The sequence below is a fragment of the Hyperoodon ampullatus genome (genome assembly GCF_949752795.1).
Source record: "Hyperoodon ampullatus genome assembly, chromosome: 13".
Lineage (NCBI taxonomy): Eukaryota > Metazoa > Chordata > Mammalia > Artiodactyla > Ziphiidae > Hyperoodon > Hyperoodon ampullatus.
In genome coordinates this window covers 49215901-49231387 of record NC_136926.1, presented here as the reverse complement: position 1 = coordinate 49231387, position 15487 = coordinate 49215901, and the positions used below count along the sequence as shown (strand labels likewise).

General features: G+C 37.0%; 1 protein-coding gene across 1 annotated transcript in view; it reads left to right on the top strand.

Annotated features, from left to right (window-relative positions):
• Positions 1-13897: 13897 nt before the first annotated feature.
• CCDC178 (coiled-coil domain containing 178) overlaps positions 13898-15487 on the top strand; it is a gene marked incomplete at both ends in the record, with an annotated part of 388897 nt that continues 387307 nt past the window's right edge. The window contains 2 exons of the mRNA XM_079718176.1: positions 13898-13955; positions 14472-14561. Coding sequence (XP_079574302.1) covers positions 13898-13955; positions 14472-14561 — 148 coding nt within the window. The remainder of the gene's footprint in view (positions 13956-14471; positions 14562-15487) is intronic.

The window sequence follows — 15487 nt, the reverse complement described above, 5'->3', positions numbered from 1 at the left end:
GTGAAAACAGCCTGAGGGTTTCTGGCAGCAGGGCTCAGGCCCAGGCTGATAGGATGCTTTGGATGAATGTCAGCTGGAATGCTCTAGACCTTTTTGTTGTTATTTTCTGCTCTTGCATTAGGGCTGGTTCTAGAGTTAATTATTTACAATTACTCTTTCTGGGCCATTCTTAGCTCATTCCTGCTTTAGGACTTTTGCATCTCAGCTCTTCCTGGATGACTATTCCCTAAGATCTTTTGGCACATTCTCTCAGTTCATTATAGTCAGCCGTCAGTTTCTCAAAGAGGACGTCTCCCTGATACCCTCTTTAAAATGGACTCCCTCCCACCTCCACACTGTCTCCTCCAATCACTGCTCAGCTTTGTCCCACGTGTTATGGTATGTTTATATTCATGATCATTGTCCAAAATTTTTTCTAAGTTCCATTGTGACATGTTCTTCTATATAGTTTATTTATAGTTTATTTCTTAATTTCCACAAGCATGAGGATTTTCTAGGTATCATTTTTTTTCTTTTATAGCTTTATATATTGTAAGCTTTTTATTTCAAGATAATTATAGATTCACAGGAAGTTACAAAGAAATATACAAGGTTTTCTGTCTGCTTCACCCACCATCCCTCAATGTTAGCATCATAAGTTACTATAGTACAAGATCAAACCACAAACCATAGAGCTTATTCAGATTTCACCAGTAATACATGCACTTATTTGTGTGTGTATATATAGCTGTATGAAATTTTATTACATGTGTAGCTCTGTGTAAGCACCACCATGATCAAGATACTTAACTGTACATCATCATAACACTCCCTGATGTCACCCTTTTCCCACCTCTAGCCCTAGACAACCAATGATTTGGTCTCCATCTCTATAATTACGTTATTTCATGAATAAAATGGAATATGCAATACAAATCTTTTTGAGATTGGCTTTTTTTCACTCAGCATAATTAATTTGCGGTTCATCCAAGTTGTTGAGTGTGTACAGTCTGTTCCCTTTTACTGTGGGGTAGTATTCCACACTACAGATGTATACAATTTGTTTCACTGTGCACCACAGAAGGTCATCTGGGTAGTGTGCAGGTTTTGGGTAGTATGAACAAAGCTCCTAAGAATATTCTTGCATAAGTTTCTGAGTGAAAATAAGTTTTCCTTTCTCTGGGATATATGTTTAAGAATGCAACTGCAGGGTCATACTGACAAGTCATTTTTAGTTTTAAAAGGAACTGCTAAACTATTTTCCATAGTAGCTATATCATCTCACACTCTAACCAGTAGTGTATGAGTGACCCAGTTTCTCCACATCCTTGCCAGCATTTGGTGTTGCAACTATTTTTTTGTTTTGTTTTAGCCATTCTGATAGGTGTATAGATATCTCACTGAGGTTTTAATTTCTACTTCTTATTGCTAAGAATAGGTTGTGGGTTCTAGCTCCCCACTGGATCTTCACTGACACCTCCTTCACCGGGAGAGGTAGGAGTGCCTAGACATTGTTTCAGACATGGACGCCACTGACGCCACAGAGAGGGTGTGGCCTCATTACTGCTGGACTGCAGTACAAGTTGCGACTCACTATTAAGCTTGCTCCGAGGCCACCCCAGTGGGGAAGCCAAGAGGTGCTCATTAGTGCTGTTGGGAGGTGTGGAAGTCCAGTCTCCCCACACAGTACCCACTGACGCTGAGATGGGGGAGGCTTGCCTCCAACCAGTGGGGATGGAAGTCCTGGATTCCTACAGGACATCAGTCTTCTGACGTTACCCCAGCAGGAAATTGGGGGTGCCTCGTTTCCACTTAGCAACAGTGGAAATCATCTAGGCTCCTCACTCTGCCTTTGTGGGGTCAGTTTTTTCTGTGGTGTTTGGCTGGAGTGGAGAGGTTATTATCCAAATGTATTCTCTCTTGCTAAGCTGCCCCTTTTGTGGTCCCTTGGCTAGAGAGAGCAGGCTTTTGTCAGAGTGTTATTTGGTCTGCATGCATTGGCATATCTGGGTTTCTGGTTTCTTTAGCTTCAACTCTGGGATGTATCAGGCAAAAAAGAAAATCTTGGAAACTCACCACCTCATTGTTCCTCTGATCTCAAGGTGCCTAGCCAGTCTGCCTTCTTCTCTCCACCTTTCAAAATCTTATGATTGTTTTATATATAATGTCCAGGCTTTTTTGTTGTATGTAGAGGAAGGAATAGGGATAACTACATTCCCTCCATCTTCCTGAAAGTGGAGGCTGAGCACACTGAATTTTATGCTTGCTTCTGTGTTTTCTGTATTGTTATATTCAAGATAGTTTTTTTCCTGAACTTTTTCACTAATTCTTTCTTCAGTCTTGTCATACCTGCTTTTAAATTAAACCAGTGAGTTTAGAATTGCAGTTACATAGCAGTTTGCAGTTCATGGATTTCTAACTGGCTTCTTTTCAAATCTGCAATATCAATTTACATAATTTTTAGTTCTGAAATTTAAAATGCTGATGTTATATTTATAAACATTTTAAGCATAGTTGTTAGGTGGTTTACATCTGGTAATTTCACAATCTGGAGTAACTTTGGATCAGTTTCTGCTATCTTTCCTTTTCTGTTGACTTGTGTTATCTAGTCCTTTTGTGTGTTGGGTTCCCTTTGAGTTGTGCTGGGTAAGAATCACCTTAATTCACTTTCGTCACGTGAAATTTTGAGGCCATTATTGCAATCAAATTACATTGGTAATTCTCACTACCTCTGTATATATTTGACTTGGTCCATAATAAAACATATTTAAAAAAAAGGAACTGAGGGAATGTAAAGAAGAGATGACAGCAAGGTTTAACTTTATCATATGAAATGAAACAATGTAGGTTCTAGAATTCCCAAAGGGCTTTGAGCCCATAGCTTCAATGATGAATACTAAATTATCTAGTACTCAGGCCCAGTGTCTGTTTAAGCTCACAGCAGAGCAGGGGATCAAAGATGCCTCTTTAATGAGAATTTTTATATTTGGTTTTCCTAAATAGGTTTATAGAAGTCCTCACAGGAAAAAGAGTATATTGTTGGTTTCCTTACATTTTAACATAATTTAGTATTGATTTTTACATATATAAATTGCATACTATTAGAAACCTATCCTGACATTACCAGTTCTTGAGTTGACAATTTTTAGTGTAATTAAAACTAATTTTGATTCATGATAGTTAAATGTTTTTCTTTTTAATTAGGTTTCAAAGGACTGTAAATAACCATGCCTGAAAATAAGATAATTTCCCATGCTTCCACTGGAGGAGAGCAAACAAAGAAAGGTAAGTTTATCCTTAAGTGATTTTCTTTGAAACTAGGTCATAGATAAATGCGACTCAGGTCACTCACAGAAGAAGACAGTTGTAAGGACAGTAGTCTTCTCCAGGACCAGGGGGGTCACAAAACCAAAATTTACTGGGATCAGGAAGGTGAGGTAAGCAAAAGGAGTAAATCAGTTTAAGGAAAATCCACTGTATGGATTATAATCAATTTCTTATATAATTACTACCGAACTACAGTATAAGCAGTACCATAGGTAGGTAGTACAATGGTCTGCTGGAGTCAGCTCTTACTAGCTCATGTGAGCCAACTGTATACATCTTTTATCAATTCCACTACATTGACTGGTTGAAGTTGGTGGTATTGTGACAGGTGGTTATTAAAATTTTACCAGCACACCACTGAAGAGAAACATATAAAATTAAAAATGAAAAAAATACTTGTATAATTCTATTTTAAAAATTGTATTAGATTTTACCACGTTACTTTGCAACTTGAGCCCCTTTTGCATCTTTTATTCTGCATCATGTTAGCAATATCATGTCTTTGCCTGATACAGAACAGAGGTCAGTAAATTACAGCCCATGGGCCAAACCTGGTCAGCAGCCCTTTTTGTACAGCCCAAAAGCTAAGAATAGTTTTTACATTTTTAAAGGGTTGTAAAAAGAAACAAAACAAAGACGAATATGCAACAGAGACTGCATGTGACTCAGTAAACCAAAAATTTTTACTACCTGGACCTTTATAAAAAAAAGTCTACCAATCCTTGGTATAGAAGTTTGTCTCAAATACTTAACTGGGAACAACAGTCTTCATATGAGTTATCCATTGCTGCCCTGAGGCCATGTAACAACCAACCACAAAAAATGCAGGTACATAGAGCATCATAAACATTCATTTTAGCTCACTTGTACTAGGTGGTTCTCAAGTGGGCCCAGGAAGGCTCACTCACGCATCTGCAGTAAGCCACAGGCCAGCTAAGCATCATTACCGATCTTGCTCATTTGAACTGGGCCTTCACAGGCCTAGGGTGTTGGCTGGGAAAACCATGCTGACTCAGCCCTGCACCATGTTGTCTCCCATACTCTTACAGCAGCCTGACCTCGTGGTTTATGAGGGGAAACAGAAGGTCACAAGGCCAAGGCTCAGAACTGGCACCCTATCATTTCTGCTATATTTTATCAGCCAAAGCAAGTCATAGGACCAGCCTAGAGTCAAAAGGCAAGGGATTAGACTCCACCTCTTAGTGGTAGATGCTGCAAAGTCACATTGCAAAAGAAGGTGAACACTGGAAGGAGAAAATTAGTGGGGCTATTACTGTAATCAAAGCACTACAGTCTTATTTGGGCTATAAAAGAAAGCAGTCATTTAGTATTCCAAACATAGTTGAAGATATCGCACAATGGATTTCATGTAGGATTACGAATCTTGCGTAGGATGTTTAGTGGCTTAGCAGCACATTTACTTTCAGAATATTTCAGTAAGTTTGGTTTTTAGCTCTTTATTCATTCTATCAATATTATTTGACAAAATTGATGTTATTTCATTTTCACAGATTTTGTGTAGTGCAGTTTAAACAAAAACTTTTCATGTCTGGAAAATGACTTCAACCCCAGGTTAGCAAAATGGACTAGGTTTCTCACATAAAACAATTTTCCCAAAGATACAATTTGGAAAGAGATAGGGTAATCAAATTATACTTGTGCCTATCTCAAGTTTAAATATTTGAAAAGAACTATTGAAAATTTTTGGATTAATTATAATGTTAATTGAAAACTAATAGTTTGTTCCAAGGCTTCAGAGAGCTGAGCCGGTGATTTCCCTTTGAATAACCTGACAAAGACTCTTTATTTTGTACTGGAACATAAAGTGACCAGTCCATACTGGATTGCAAGCAAAAACTCTTGTGTGTGGTACATTAGGAGAAAGTTAATCATGTTAAACACGACAGCACACCTACTTTCTGTCTATGCAATGGAGAAATATACAGTCAGATAAAACCACACATCACATTATACAGTGGAATGTAAGTATTCTTTGATATAGGTTATTCCTGCAAATGCATACAAAATGGAAATACATCTGGCTGGCTAACTGTGTGGAAAATAATATGGTTAATAAATTGTCTTTTGAAATGTACTCAGTGAGTTCAGGATATTTGTATTTAAATGACATTAGGACCAATATTTGTTAACGCTGGCATAAACAGTGATTATCAGTTAAAATTAATTTCTATCTCTTTGGCATCATACCATCGTGAAGCACCCTATCTTCTTTGTAAGATAACAACAAATACTATAAAGAACATTCAGCTTATCAAGCAAAGCATTGAGATGTCCATGTTCAAACTACAGAAACTTAGCAGTCTTAGCAAATTTTAAACTTTTAAGCCCAAAGCAATCTTTGCTGGATGATGTATTGAACCTAATTATGTACCAACCTTTGAAAAGGTTTGTCATTAACATCACAAGAACACAACCTCAGATCTTATTTATTAACCTCTACCAGATGATATTCAATATAATAATACTCTTCTTCACATCAAAAATAAATCCTTTCCTTATATTGTGTAAATCACCCTGCAACTACTGTGGTTATATCAAAATTCTTATTATACTATAAATAAGCTTAGCAAACTGGATGATTATTCTATGCTCTCAGTTGAAATAAAAAATGAAACAAATTATTAAACTTTCCAATTGTTCTGTAGAGTCACAGCCATATCTTAAACATGCTGACCAACAGTATTTTCACATGACTCCTGTTTACAAACAGTTAGCTCTGGGATACTAATTTCTATTACAATTAAAAGTACATTTTTACAAACTTACCGCCTGTAATATTTGGATTCTCAGGCAATATATTCACTAAAGTGCATTTCATGGCAGCATCACTTATTTACTTGTATTAAGATACTGATATTGCCTTAGTTTTTCTATGTATTGTTTTTCATAATGTATCCTTTCTACATAAAAGGCAGAGACTGTATAATATTGTTTTTTTAGAGAATAGCACCTTTCTATATTGAAATAGGAAATATTATGTATTTCCTATATACATATATGTAAAGGACAACAAACACTGATAAAATCGAGTATCCATGCACTCATAATGTACATTAAGAAACAGTACACTGTGTTCTCTCATCTCTTCCAAATCACATTTAGTTTTATATATAAGATGTAAATATGCTAATATACATTTACTATATAGTTTTACATATTTAACCTAATTTTAACTGTCATTAATTCACTAATATTAGACAAACTGAAAATGAGTTAATATTTTTATTTTCTTCTATTGTTTAGTCTAGATCCTTTAGTACTCTGTTAAATGTAGGCAATAAAAATGTGCTCACTTTTCTCCCTGTTCCTGATTTTTAAGATGAGACTTTTAATGTTTCACCACTAAATATGATTTTTTTAGTTTTTTTTATAGTTTACTATAAATTGTGAACATGTATTGAATTTTATTTATTTCATTTGGTTAAACTTTACATGTATTGATACAATATTGTTAATAATGTTTTACTTTTATATCCTCTGTATGCAATATTTCTGCTTTACATTCATAAATTGTATTTGTTTCTTCTGTTTCTTCTCTTTTGTCTTGATCAATTTGCCAGATGTATTCACTGGTGCTATATTTTTCAAAGCGGTAATTTCTCACCTTTTAAATTATCTCTAGGTTTTTTTTTCTTGTTGGTTTGCTTTCTGTTAATTTCAGATATTATTGATTGCCCCCTTATCTTCCTTCTACTTTCTTTGGGTTTGTTTTCCCATATATTCTTAATTTGGATGCTTAAATCACTAATTTTCAGCCTTTTTTCTTTTCTAATATAATTACTTAAAGTTACAAATTTCCCTTCACATATCATAGAGATAATAAAAAGGACTGGATGTCAAATCAGACTCATGAAAATTGACTCATCATGCAGAGATTCACTCACCATGTAGCATTATTCAGTGCTGATATCAATAATACTGTATTTAACTTTAAAAAATTGAACTATAATTCATACACTACCATAAAAATTCACCTCTTTCAATTGGGTATTTTCAGTATAATCACAAGGTTGTGTAACCATCACCATTATCTAATTCCAGTACACTTTCATAACCCCAAAAAGCAGCCCTATACCATCAGCTGCCACCCCCCATCCCAGCCCCTGGCAACCACAAAGCTACTTGCCTTTCGGTGACATCGTGGGCCTGGTGGGTGTCGACCAGTTCCTGGTGAAGACAGGCACCATAACGACCTTTGAGCACGCCCACTACACGCACGTGATGAAGTTCAGTGTAAGCCTGGTCTTCAGGCTCGCTGTGGAAGCCAAGAACCCAGCTAACCTGCCCAAACTGGTCAGGTGGGGGGGCTGAAGCCACAGGCCAAGTCGGATCCCAGGGAGCAGTGCATCATCAAGGAGTCGGGGAGCACATCACTGCGGGTGCTGTTGAGCTGCACCTGGTGATCTGCCTGAAGGACTACACCTGCATCCCCTATCAAGAAATCCAACCATGTCATCTGGTACCGTGAGACCATCTCCGAAAAGTTGAATGTGCTTTGCCTGTCCAAGACCTGCAACAAGCGCAATCCGTTGCACATGGAAGCGCGGCCCTTCCCCAATGGCCTGGCGGCGGACAGCAGGAGCGCAGTGTCCGCCCACCAGGAGCTCAAGTATTGGCCTGGCCAACTACCTGGAAGAGAAGTCCGAGTGGGATGTGGCCTAGGCCCGCAAGATCTCGTGCGCCGGCACCAGCCCGATATCCCCACCGACATCACCAGGGGTGTGCAGTCCCTCAACGAGAGCAAGTACAGCGTTGTGGCCGGCCTCCAGTGGGGGCGCTGTGCCAGGAGAACACGCGGGGCGTGCGCTTCGAGGTCCTAGATGCGACGCCGCCCAGGATGCCACTCACCGTCCGCCCGGCGCCGCCTCTGCGCCGCCTCTACGCCGCATGCTGACAGCCAGCGCGGGTTTGCGGAGCCCAGTACCTTGCGGAGAGCCGGCGTCAGGAACAAGTGCTTGGTGGCGTCCTGTACAGAAGCGGGGCCGCGTCTGCGAGGAGTCCCAGGTGGCCCGCACCCCCATGTCATGAAGGCCTACCTGCCAGTCAGCGAGCCCTTTGGCATCACCGCCAACCTGCGGTCCCACACGCGCGGGCGGCCAGGACTTCCCCCGTGTGTGTGTGTGTGTGTGACCATTTTCAGTCCTGCCCAGTAGCCCCTTCGCCAACACCAGCGCCCCAGCCAGGTTGTGGCGAAGACGCGCAAGCGCAGAGGCCTGAAGCAAGGCAGTCCAGCCGCACAATTTCCTGGGCAACTCACGGAGGAGGACCGGCTCCGCCATGATTGACTGCAGCTTCGAGGCGCGAATTCTCCTCGAGACACCGCGAGAACGTCCGGACGCAGTGATGCTCCGCCTACGGGATTTTAGGGTCCACTCGGTGCCACCTCTCAACGTTAACGCCAGATACTCTTTCTGCTGACTTTTATATCAGGACTTCTGAGGTAACAGAATTGCCCTCACAGCAGGGATTTATTTGGCCAGTGGAGGGTGTGAGGAGGGAGGATGGGAGACCGTTTTGGACTTTTCATAGAAATGAATTGATAAAATAGTTGGCATTGTGTGTCTGCCTTCTTTTAAACTGGAATTTTGTCGAGGTTCTTTTTTTTTTTGTAGCCGAGTAATATTCCATTGTATGTATATTCCACATATATATATATATTTTTTGCTTTACGCGGGCCTCTCACTGTTGTGGCCTCTCCCGTTGCGGTGCACAGGGTCTGGACGCGCAGGCTTAGTGGCCATGGCTCACGGGCCCAGCCGCTCCGCGGCATGTGGTATCTTCCCAGACCGGGGCACAAACCCGTGTCCCCTGCATCGGCAGGTGGACTCTCAACCACTGCGCCACCAGGGAAGCCCCACACATATTGTTTTATAAATTCATCAGTAGATGGGTGTTTGGGTTGTTTCCACTTTTGGACTATTATGAATAATGTTATGAATATTCAAGTACAAGTTCTTATGTGGACGTCTATTTCCATTTCTGTTGGGCCTACACTTTGGACTGGAATTGGTAGGTCATTTGGTAACTTGATATTTAACTTTCTAATTGCCAATTTTTTTCCAAAGCAGCTGCAGTGTTTTATGTTCCAAATGGCAATGTATGAGGATTCCAGTTTTTCTACCCCCTTGTCAACACTTATTAAATTTTGTTATTTTTTTAAACTTTATTACAGCCATTTTAGTGGGTGTGAAGTGGCATCTTATTGTGGTTTTGATTTGCATTTCCCTAATCACAAATGATGATCAGGATTTTTAAATATGTTTACTGTCACTTGTATGTCTTCTTTGGAGAAATGTCTCTTTAAATTTTTTGCCCATTTTTAAATTGGGTTATTAGTCTGTTTCTGTTCTTCAGTCATAATAATTCTTTATATGTTTTAGAAACTAGACCTTTATTAGATATGTGATTTATGAATGTTTTTGCTCATAGTAGGGGTTGTGATTTCTCTTTTTTGGGGAGTTTTTATGTGAGTTTTTAAAAATTGAGCTACAGTTGATGTACAATGTTTCAGATGTACAGCAAAGTAATTCAGTTATTTTCACTTTCTTGATAGTGTCCTTTACAGCACAAAAATTTTTATTTTCATGAAGCCAATTTAATTTTTAAAATTGCTTGTTCCTTCGATGTCATATTTACCCCTTCATTTTCTTATAAGAGTTTTATAGTTTTAGCTCTTGCATTTAAGTTTATGATCCATATGAGTTAATTTTTGTACATGGTTTGAGGTAGGAATCAAAATTCATACTTTTATATTCATATATTCAGTACTATCTGTTGATAAAAGGACTATTCTTTTCTCATTGAATAGTCTTTGCACCCTTATAAAATTCAACTGACCATAAATATGGGTTTATATCAGGAATCTCACTTCTATTTCATTGATCTACATGTTTGTCCTTATGCCAGTACCACACCGTCTTGATTATTTAGATTTGTAATAATTTTTGAAATCAGGAAGTATGATTCCTCCAACCTTGCTCTTCTTTTTCAATATTATTTCAGCTAATCTGGGTCCCTGGCGTTTCCATGTTATTTTTAGGGTCAGTTTGAAAATTTCTGAAAAACAACAACAACAAAAAGCTGCTGGAATTTGATAGAAATTGCATTGAACCCATAGATAATTTGAAGAGTTTTGGTGTCTTAACAAAATTGGCTTAGAATCCACTAACACAGGATATTTTTCTATTTATTTAGGTATTTAATTTTTTCAACAGTTTTGTAGATTCTAGTGAAACTTGTTTAACCAAACAAGTCTTGCACTTCTTTTGTTAATTTTATTCCTAAATATTTTATTCTTTTTGATGCCTTTATTAAATTGTATTTTGGATGCCTTTTATTTAATTTTCTTGCCTAGTGACTCTGACTCCAATCTTCAGAAAAGTATTGAATAAAAGTGGCAAAGTGTAGCTATGATTATCTTTTTCCTGATCTTAGGGGAAAAACGTCCTGTAATATCTGATGTTAGCTGTGGATTTTTCACCTTTGTGAAGGAAGTTTCCTACTGTTCCTATTTTGATGAGTGTTTTTATCATGAATGGGATTGAATTTTGTCAAACAGTTTTTCTGCATCTATTGAAATGTGTGGTTAGTATTCCACTGATTGATTTTCATATGTTGAAACATTTCTGGAATACATCTCACTTGGACATGATGTATAATTTTTTTATATGCCACTAGTTTTGGTTTGGTAGTATTTTTGTGGATCCATGTGCATAAGGAAATATTTTGTGTATAATTTTATTTTCTTATAATATTTTGTCTGGTTTTGCTGTCAGGATAATATGGGGCTCATAGAATGAGTTGGCAAGTGTTCTCTCCTCTTCTGTATAATTTTTGGCAAAGTTAAAGAAGCATCAGTGAGGCATTCTTTAAATATTTGGTGATATTCACCAGTGAAGCCATTTGGCCAAGGCCTTTTCTTTGTGGGAGGATTTTTTATTACCGATTAATTTCTTTGCTTGTTATAGTTCTGTTCAGATCTTCTGTTTTTTCTTGAGTCAATTTTGATAGCTTGTGGCTTTCTAAGAATTTGTTCATTTCATCCAGGTTATCTAATTTATTGGTAGAATCTTGTTTATAGTATTCCCTTATAAACCACTCTGTAAGATAGTAATACCCTTCTTTCATTCTTGGTTTTAGTACTTGGAGTACTGTCTTTTGTTTTTTGTTCCCTTGGTTAGTACTCATGGGAGAAATAGCTGCTCAGGTCCTTTGCCCATTTTATAATCAGATTATTTGTTTTACTGCTGTTGAATTGTATGAATTCCTTGTGTATTTTGGATATTAACCCCTTATCAGATAGATGGTGTGCAAATATTTTCTCCCGTTCTATAGGTTGCCTTTTCATTATGTTGATTGTTTCTTTTGCCGTACAGAAGCTTTTTTATTTATTTATATTTATTTTTATTTTTTTAACTTTTTATGTATCATTTATTTTGGTTGTGTTGGGTCTTCGTTACTGTGTGCAAGCTTTCTGTATTTGCGTTGAATGGGAGCTACTCTTTGTTGTAGTGTGCGGGCTTCTCATTGTGGTTCCTTCTTGTTGTGGAGCATGGGCCCTAGGCGCGCGGGCTTCAGTAGTTGTGGCACGCGGGCTCAGTAGTTTGTCACACGGGCTTAGTTGCGCTGAGATCTTCTCAGACCAGGGATCGAACCCATGTCCCCAGCGTTGGCAGGTGGATTCTTAAGCACTGCGCCACCAGGGAAGTCCCTGTGCAGAAGCTTTTTAGCTTGATGTAGTCCCACTTGTTGATTTTTGTTTTAGTTGGTTGTGTTTTTGGTGTCATAGCCAAAAGGTCCTTACAAGAACAATGTCAAGGAGCTTTTTCCCTGTGTTTTCTTTTAGGAATTTTATGATTTCCGGTCTTACTTTTAAGTCTTTAATCCATTTCAAGTTAATTTCTGTGAGTGATGTAAGATAGGGGTCCAGTTTCTTTCTTTTGTATGTGAATATCCAGTTTTCCCAGCGACATTTATTGAAAAGATTATCCTTTCCTCATTGAGTAGTTTTGGCTCCCTTGTCAAATATTAATTGATTGTATATGCATGGGTTTATTTCTGGATTCTCTGTTTTGTTCTACTGATCTATGTGTCTGTTTTCATGCCAGTACCATATTGTTTTGACTGTTACAGCTTTGTAACACAGTTTGAAATAAGGAAGTGTGATGCCTCTAGCTTTATTCTTCTTTGTCAAGATTGCTTTGGCTATTAGGAGTCTTTTGATGTTCCAAATGAATTTTAGGATTTTTAAAAAAATTTCTGTGAGAAATGCTATTGGAATTTTGATAAGAATTGAATTGAATGGACATTTTTAACAATATTTACTCTTCTCATCCATGAAGAGTAACTCTTTCCATTTGTTTGCGTTCTTCAATATCTTTCATCAATATCTTACAGTTTTTGGTATATTGATGTTTCAATTCCTTGGTGAAATTTATTCCTAAGCATTTTGTTCTTTTCATGCTATTGTAAATGAGATTGTTTTGTCTGACATAAATATATATGAGGTCATAAGATATATATATATATATATATATATATATATATATATATATATATGATCAGCTACCTCTGATATCTTTTCGTTTCCATTTGCATGGAATATCTTTTTTCATCCCTTCACTTTGAGCCTCTCTGTGCCCTTAAAGCTGAAATGAGTCTCTTGTAATAGCATATATATATATATAGTGGAGTCTTGTTTTTTTTTTTTAATTTGCTCAACTACTCTGTGCCTTTTGATTGGAGAGTTTTAATTCATTTACATTTAAAGTGATTGTTGATAGGTAAGGATTTCCTAATGGCATCTTGTTGATTGTTTTCTGCCTGTTTTGTAGTTCCTTTGTTCATTTCTTCCTCTCTTGCTGTCTTCCTTATCGAATTGATGATTTTTCATAGTGGTATACTCTGACTCCCTACTTTGTTTCTTTTGTGTATCTGTAATACTATAGGTTTTTTCTTTGTGGTTACCTTAAGGCTTAAATGAAATATTTTATAGATATAACAGTCTGTTTGGAGCTGATAGCAACTAAATTTGAATCACATACAAAATCTCTGCTCTTTTATACCCTACCCTCCACATTTTGTGTTTTTGATGTCACAATTTGCATCTTTTTTATTTGGTATCTATTAATAAATTATTGCAGTTATAGCTATTCTAGTACTTTTGCCCTTTAACTTTTATACTCGGGTTAAGTGATTAATATATGCCATAGTACTGGAGTATTCTATATTTGAATATATACTTACTTTTACTGATGTGTTTTATATTTTCATGTTTGTGTGTTGCTAATTAGTGTTCTTTTAACTTGAAGAACTCCTTTCAGCATATCTTGTAAAGAAAGTCAAATGTTGATGAACTCCCTCAGCTCTTGTTTGGGAAACTCTTTCTCCTTCATTTCTGAAGGACAACTTTGCCAGCAAAGAAGCTGAGGTCCTCTGCAGAGCAGGCCACTGTAAAGCATGATCACTGCTGCTGCATGACTGATACTGGTAGTGCCTGCCATTCTTCCTTGTGCCAAGCCATCTTTATACTTCTCAGCTTTGCTGATCTCTGGGTGGGATGAAACCAAAGATGGTCCTTTGTGCAGTGCCCCAAAAGGGTGGGGAAGCTGGTTGCTCACCCTTTCCTAGTGAGAGGAACTATTTCAGACCAGAGAGTTCCCTCTTGGCACTGAGCAGTGTGGACCTAGGGGGTGGGATTATTCAGACAAAATAAAGCTGTCTTCCTTTCCTTTTTGTGTGGTTATTCTCTGTTGTTGTTGTTGTTCCACTATGTTGCTGAAGTTTTTTAAGTGGACTCTTGAGCTCTCCCAGAGCTATTTTTGTTTGTGGATAGCTGTCTAATTGTTGAAGTTTGTTGGATGGAGTCTAGGGTCTCCTACCCCACCATTTTGGTGATGTCACTCTGGATGATCTCTCTGCTTTTAATTAGCTGCATGCTATTTTGAATACCTTCTTGTGAGAGTTAAGCCAAATGAAAAACACAGAAAACATCTAAAGATATTCTACTGTGGGATTTGTTTAATATCGATATTTTAGTTGCTTTTTCAAAGACAGCACTTCACAACATAGTTTTGTACATTATTTTGCTTATTTTTAAAATGAATATTAACTGTTTCCTGGAATTTTTGTTTTCTTTTAAAAAGACAGTGCCACATCACAAGCTTTGGTTTTATTTGGTGCCCCTAAGGAAGCTGTTGAGATTATTCATGAAAATAAAATGACAAATACTGAAGGTGAGGACTGAATCTAAATTGTATAGTAACCTATATAAGCTATATTTATATTCACTCATTAGTTTGTGATGTCAGTGTTAAATTTTTATTAAGAAATACACTGTAAATATCATTAATAGTTAACAGAGTAATGATATATAATATTAGAATATAATATTTTAATAAATTTTATTAATAGTATATTGTTAATTAAAATTTGGTTCATAAGAATTGTTTACAATTTCAGAAATGTATGAATTTTTAAAATAAACATTTTCTTTATCCTTCATGCCAGGACTGGCAAGTGCTAGAAGCTTTCTAGTTCACTGAGGATATGTTTCTTAGAAGAAAAAGAATAAGGACTAATGTTTTTGGTGTGTGAAATCCAGAATTAAAAATTGTTCATTGAAAATCCATGAAACATTAGCTCAGAAAGTGTTTCTGGTATCTTATGTTGTAAGAAGTAGAAAGAGATGATGAAATGTATACATTTTATGTATAGAGTTTCATATTTGTTTCTTCTCAGATCATGCTGGTGGAGAACTCCATATTTATTAAAATATTTAATCTAAATTTTGGTAAATCTCTGCTCTGCAGGTTGTTAGTTTGGCAGGATAAAATTGGGATAAGTTACCCTTCTGATTATTTATCTGTTTCTGTTCAATAGAAATATTGAATAGAATTTTAATGTTCTGGCTTAGAGTTTATTGCCCAAAGTTAGTTATGGGCCATAGTTAGTTTTAGACAAATTTTTTAAAATATCAAATTATTGATTTATTAACCAATTAATTCAAGACACTGGAATATACATGTGCTATTAGGGTGCAGAGATATTTAAGAAATGATTCTTATATGGAATGTATAATCTTGCAAGCCAAATAAAATATAATTATACACCAATTATTACAACACAATAGAAATGCATGGTTGTATAGAGTAACAACAAA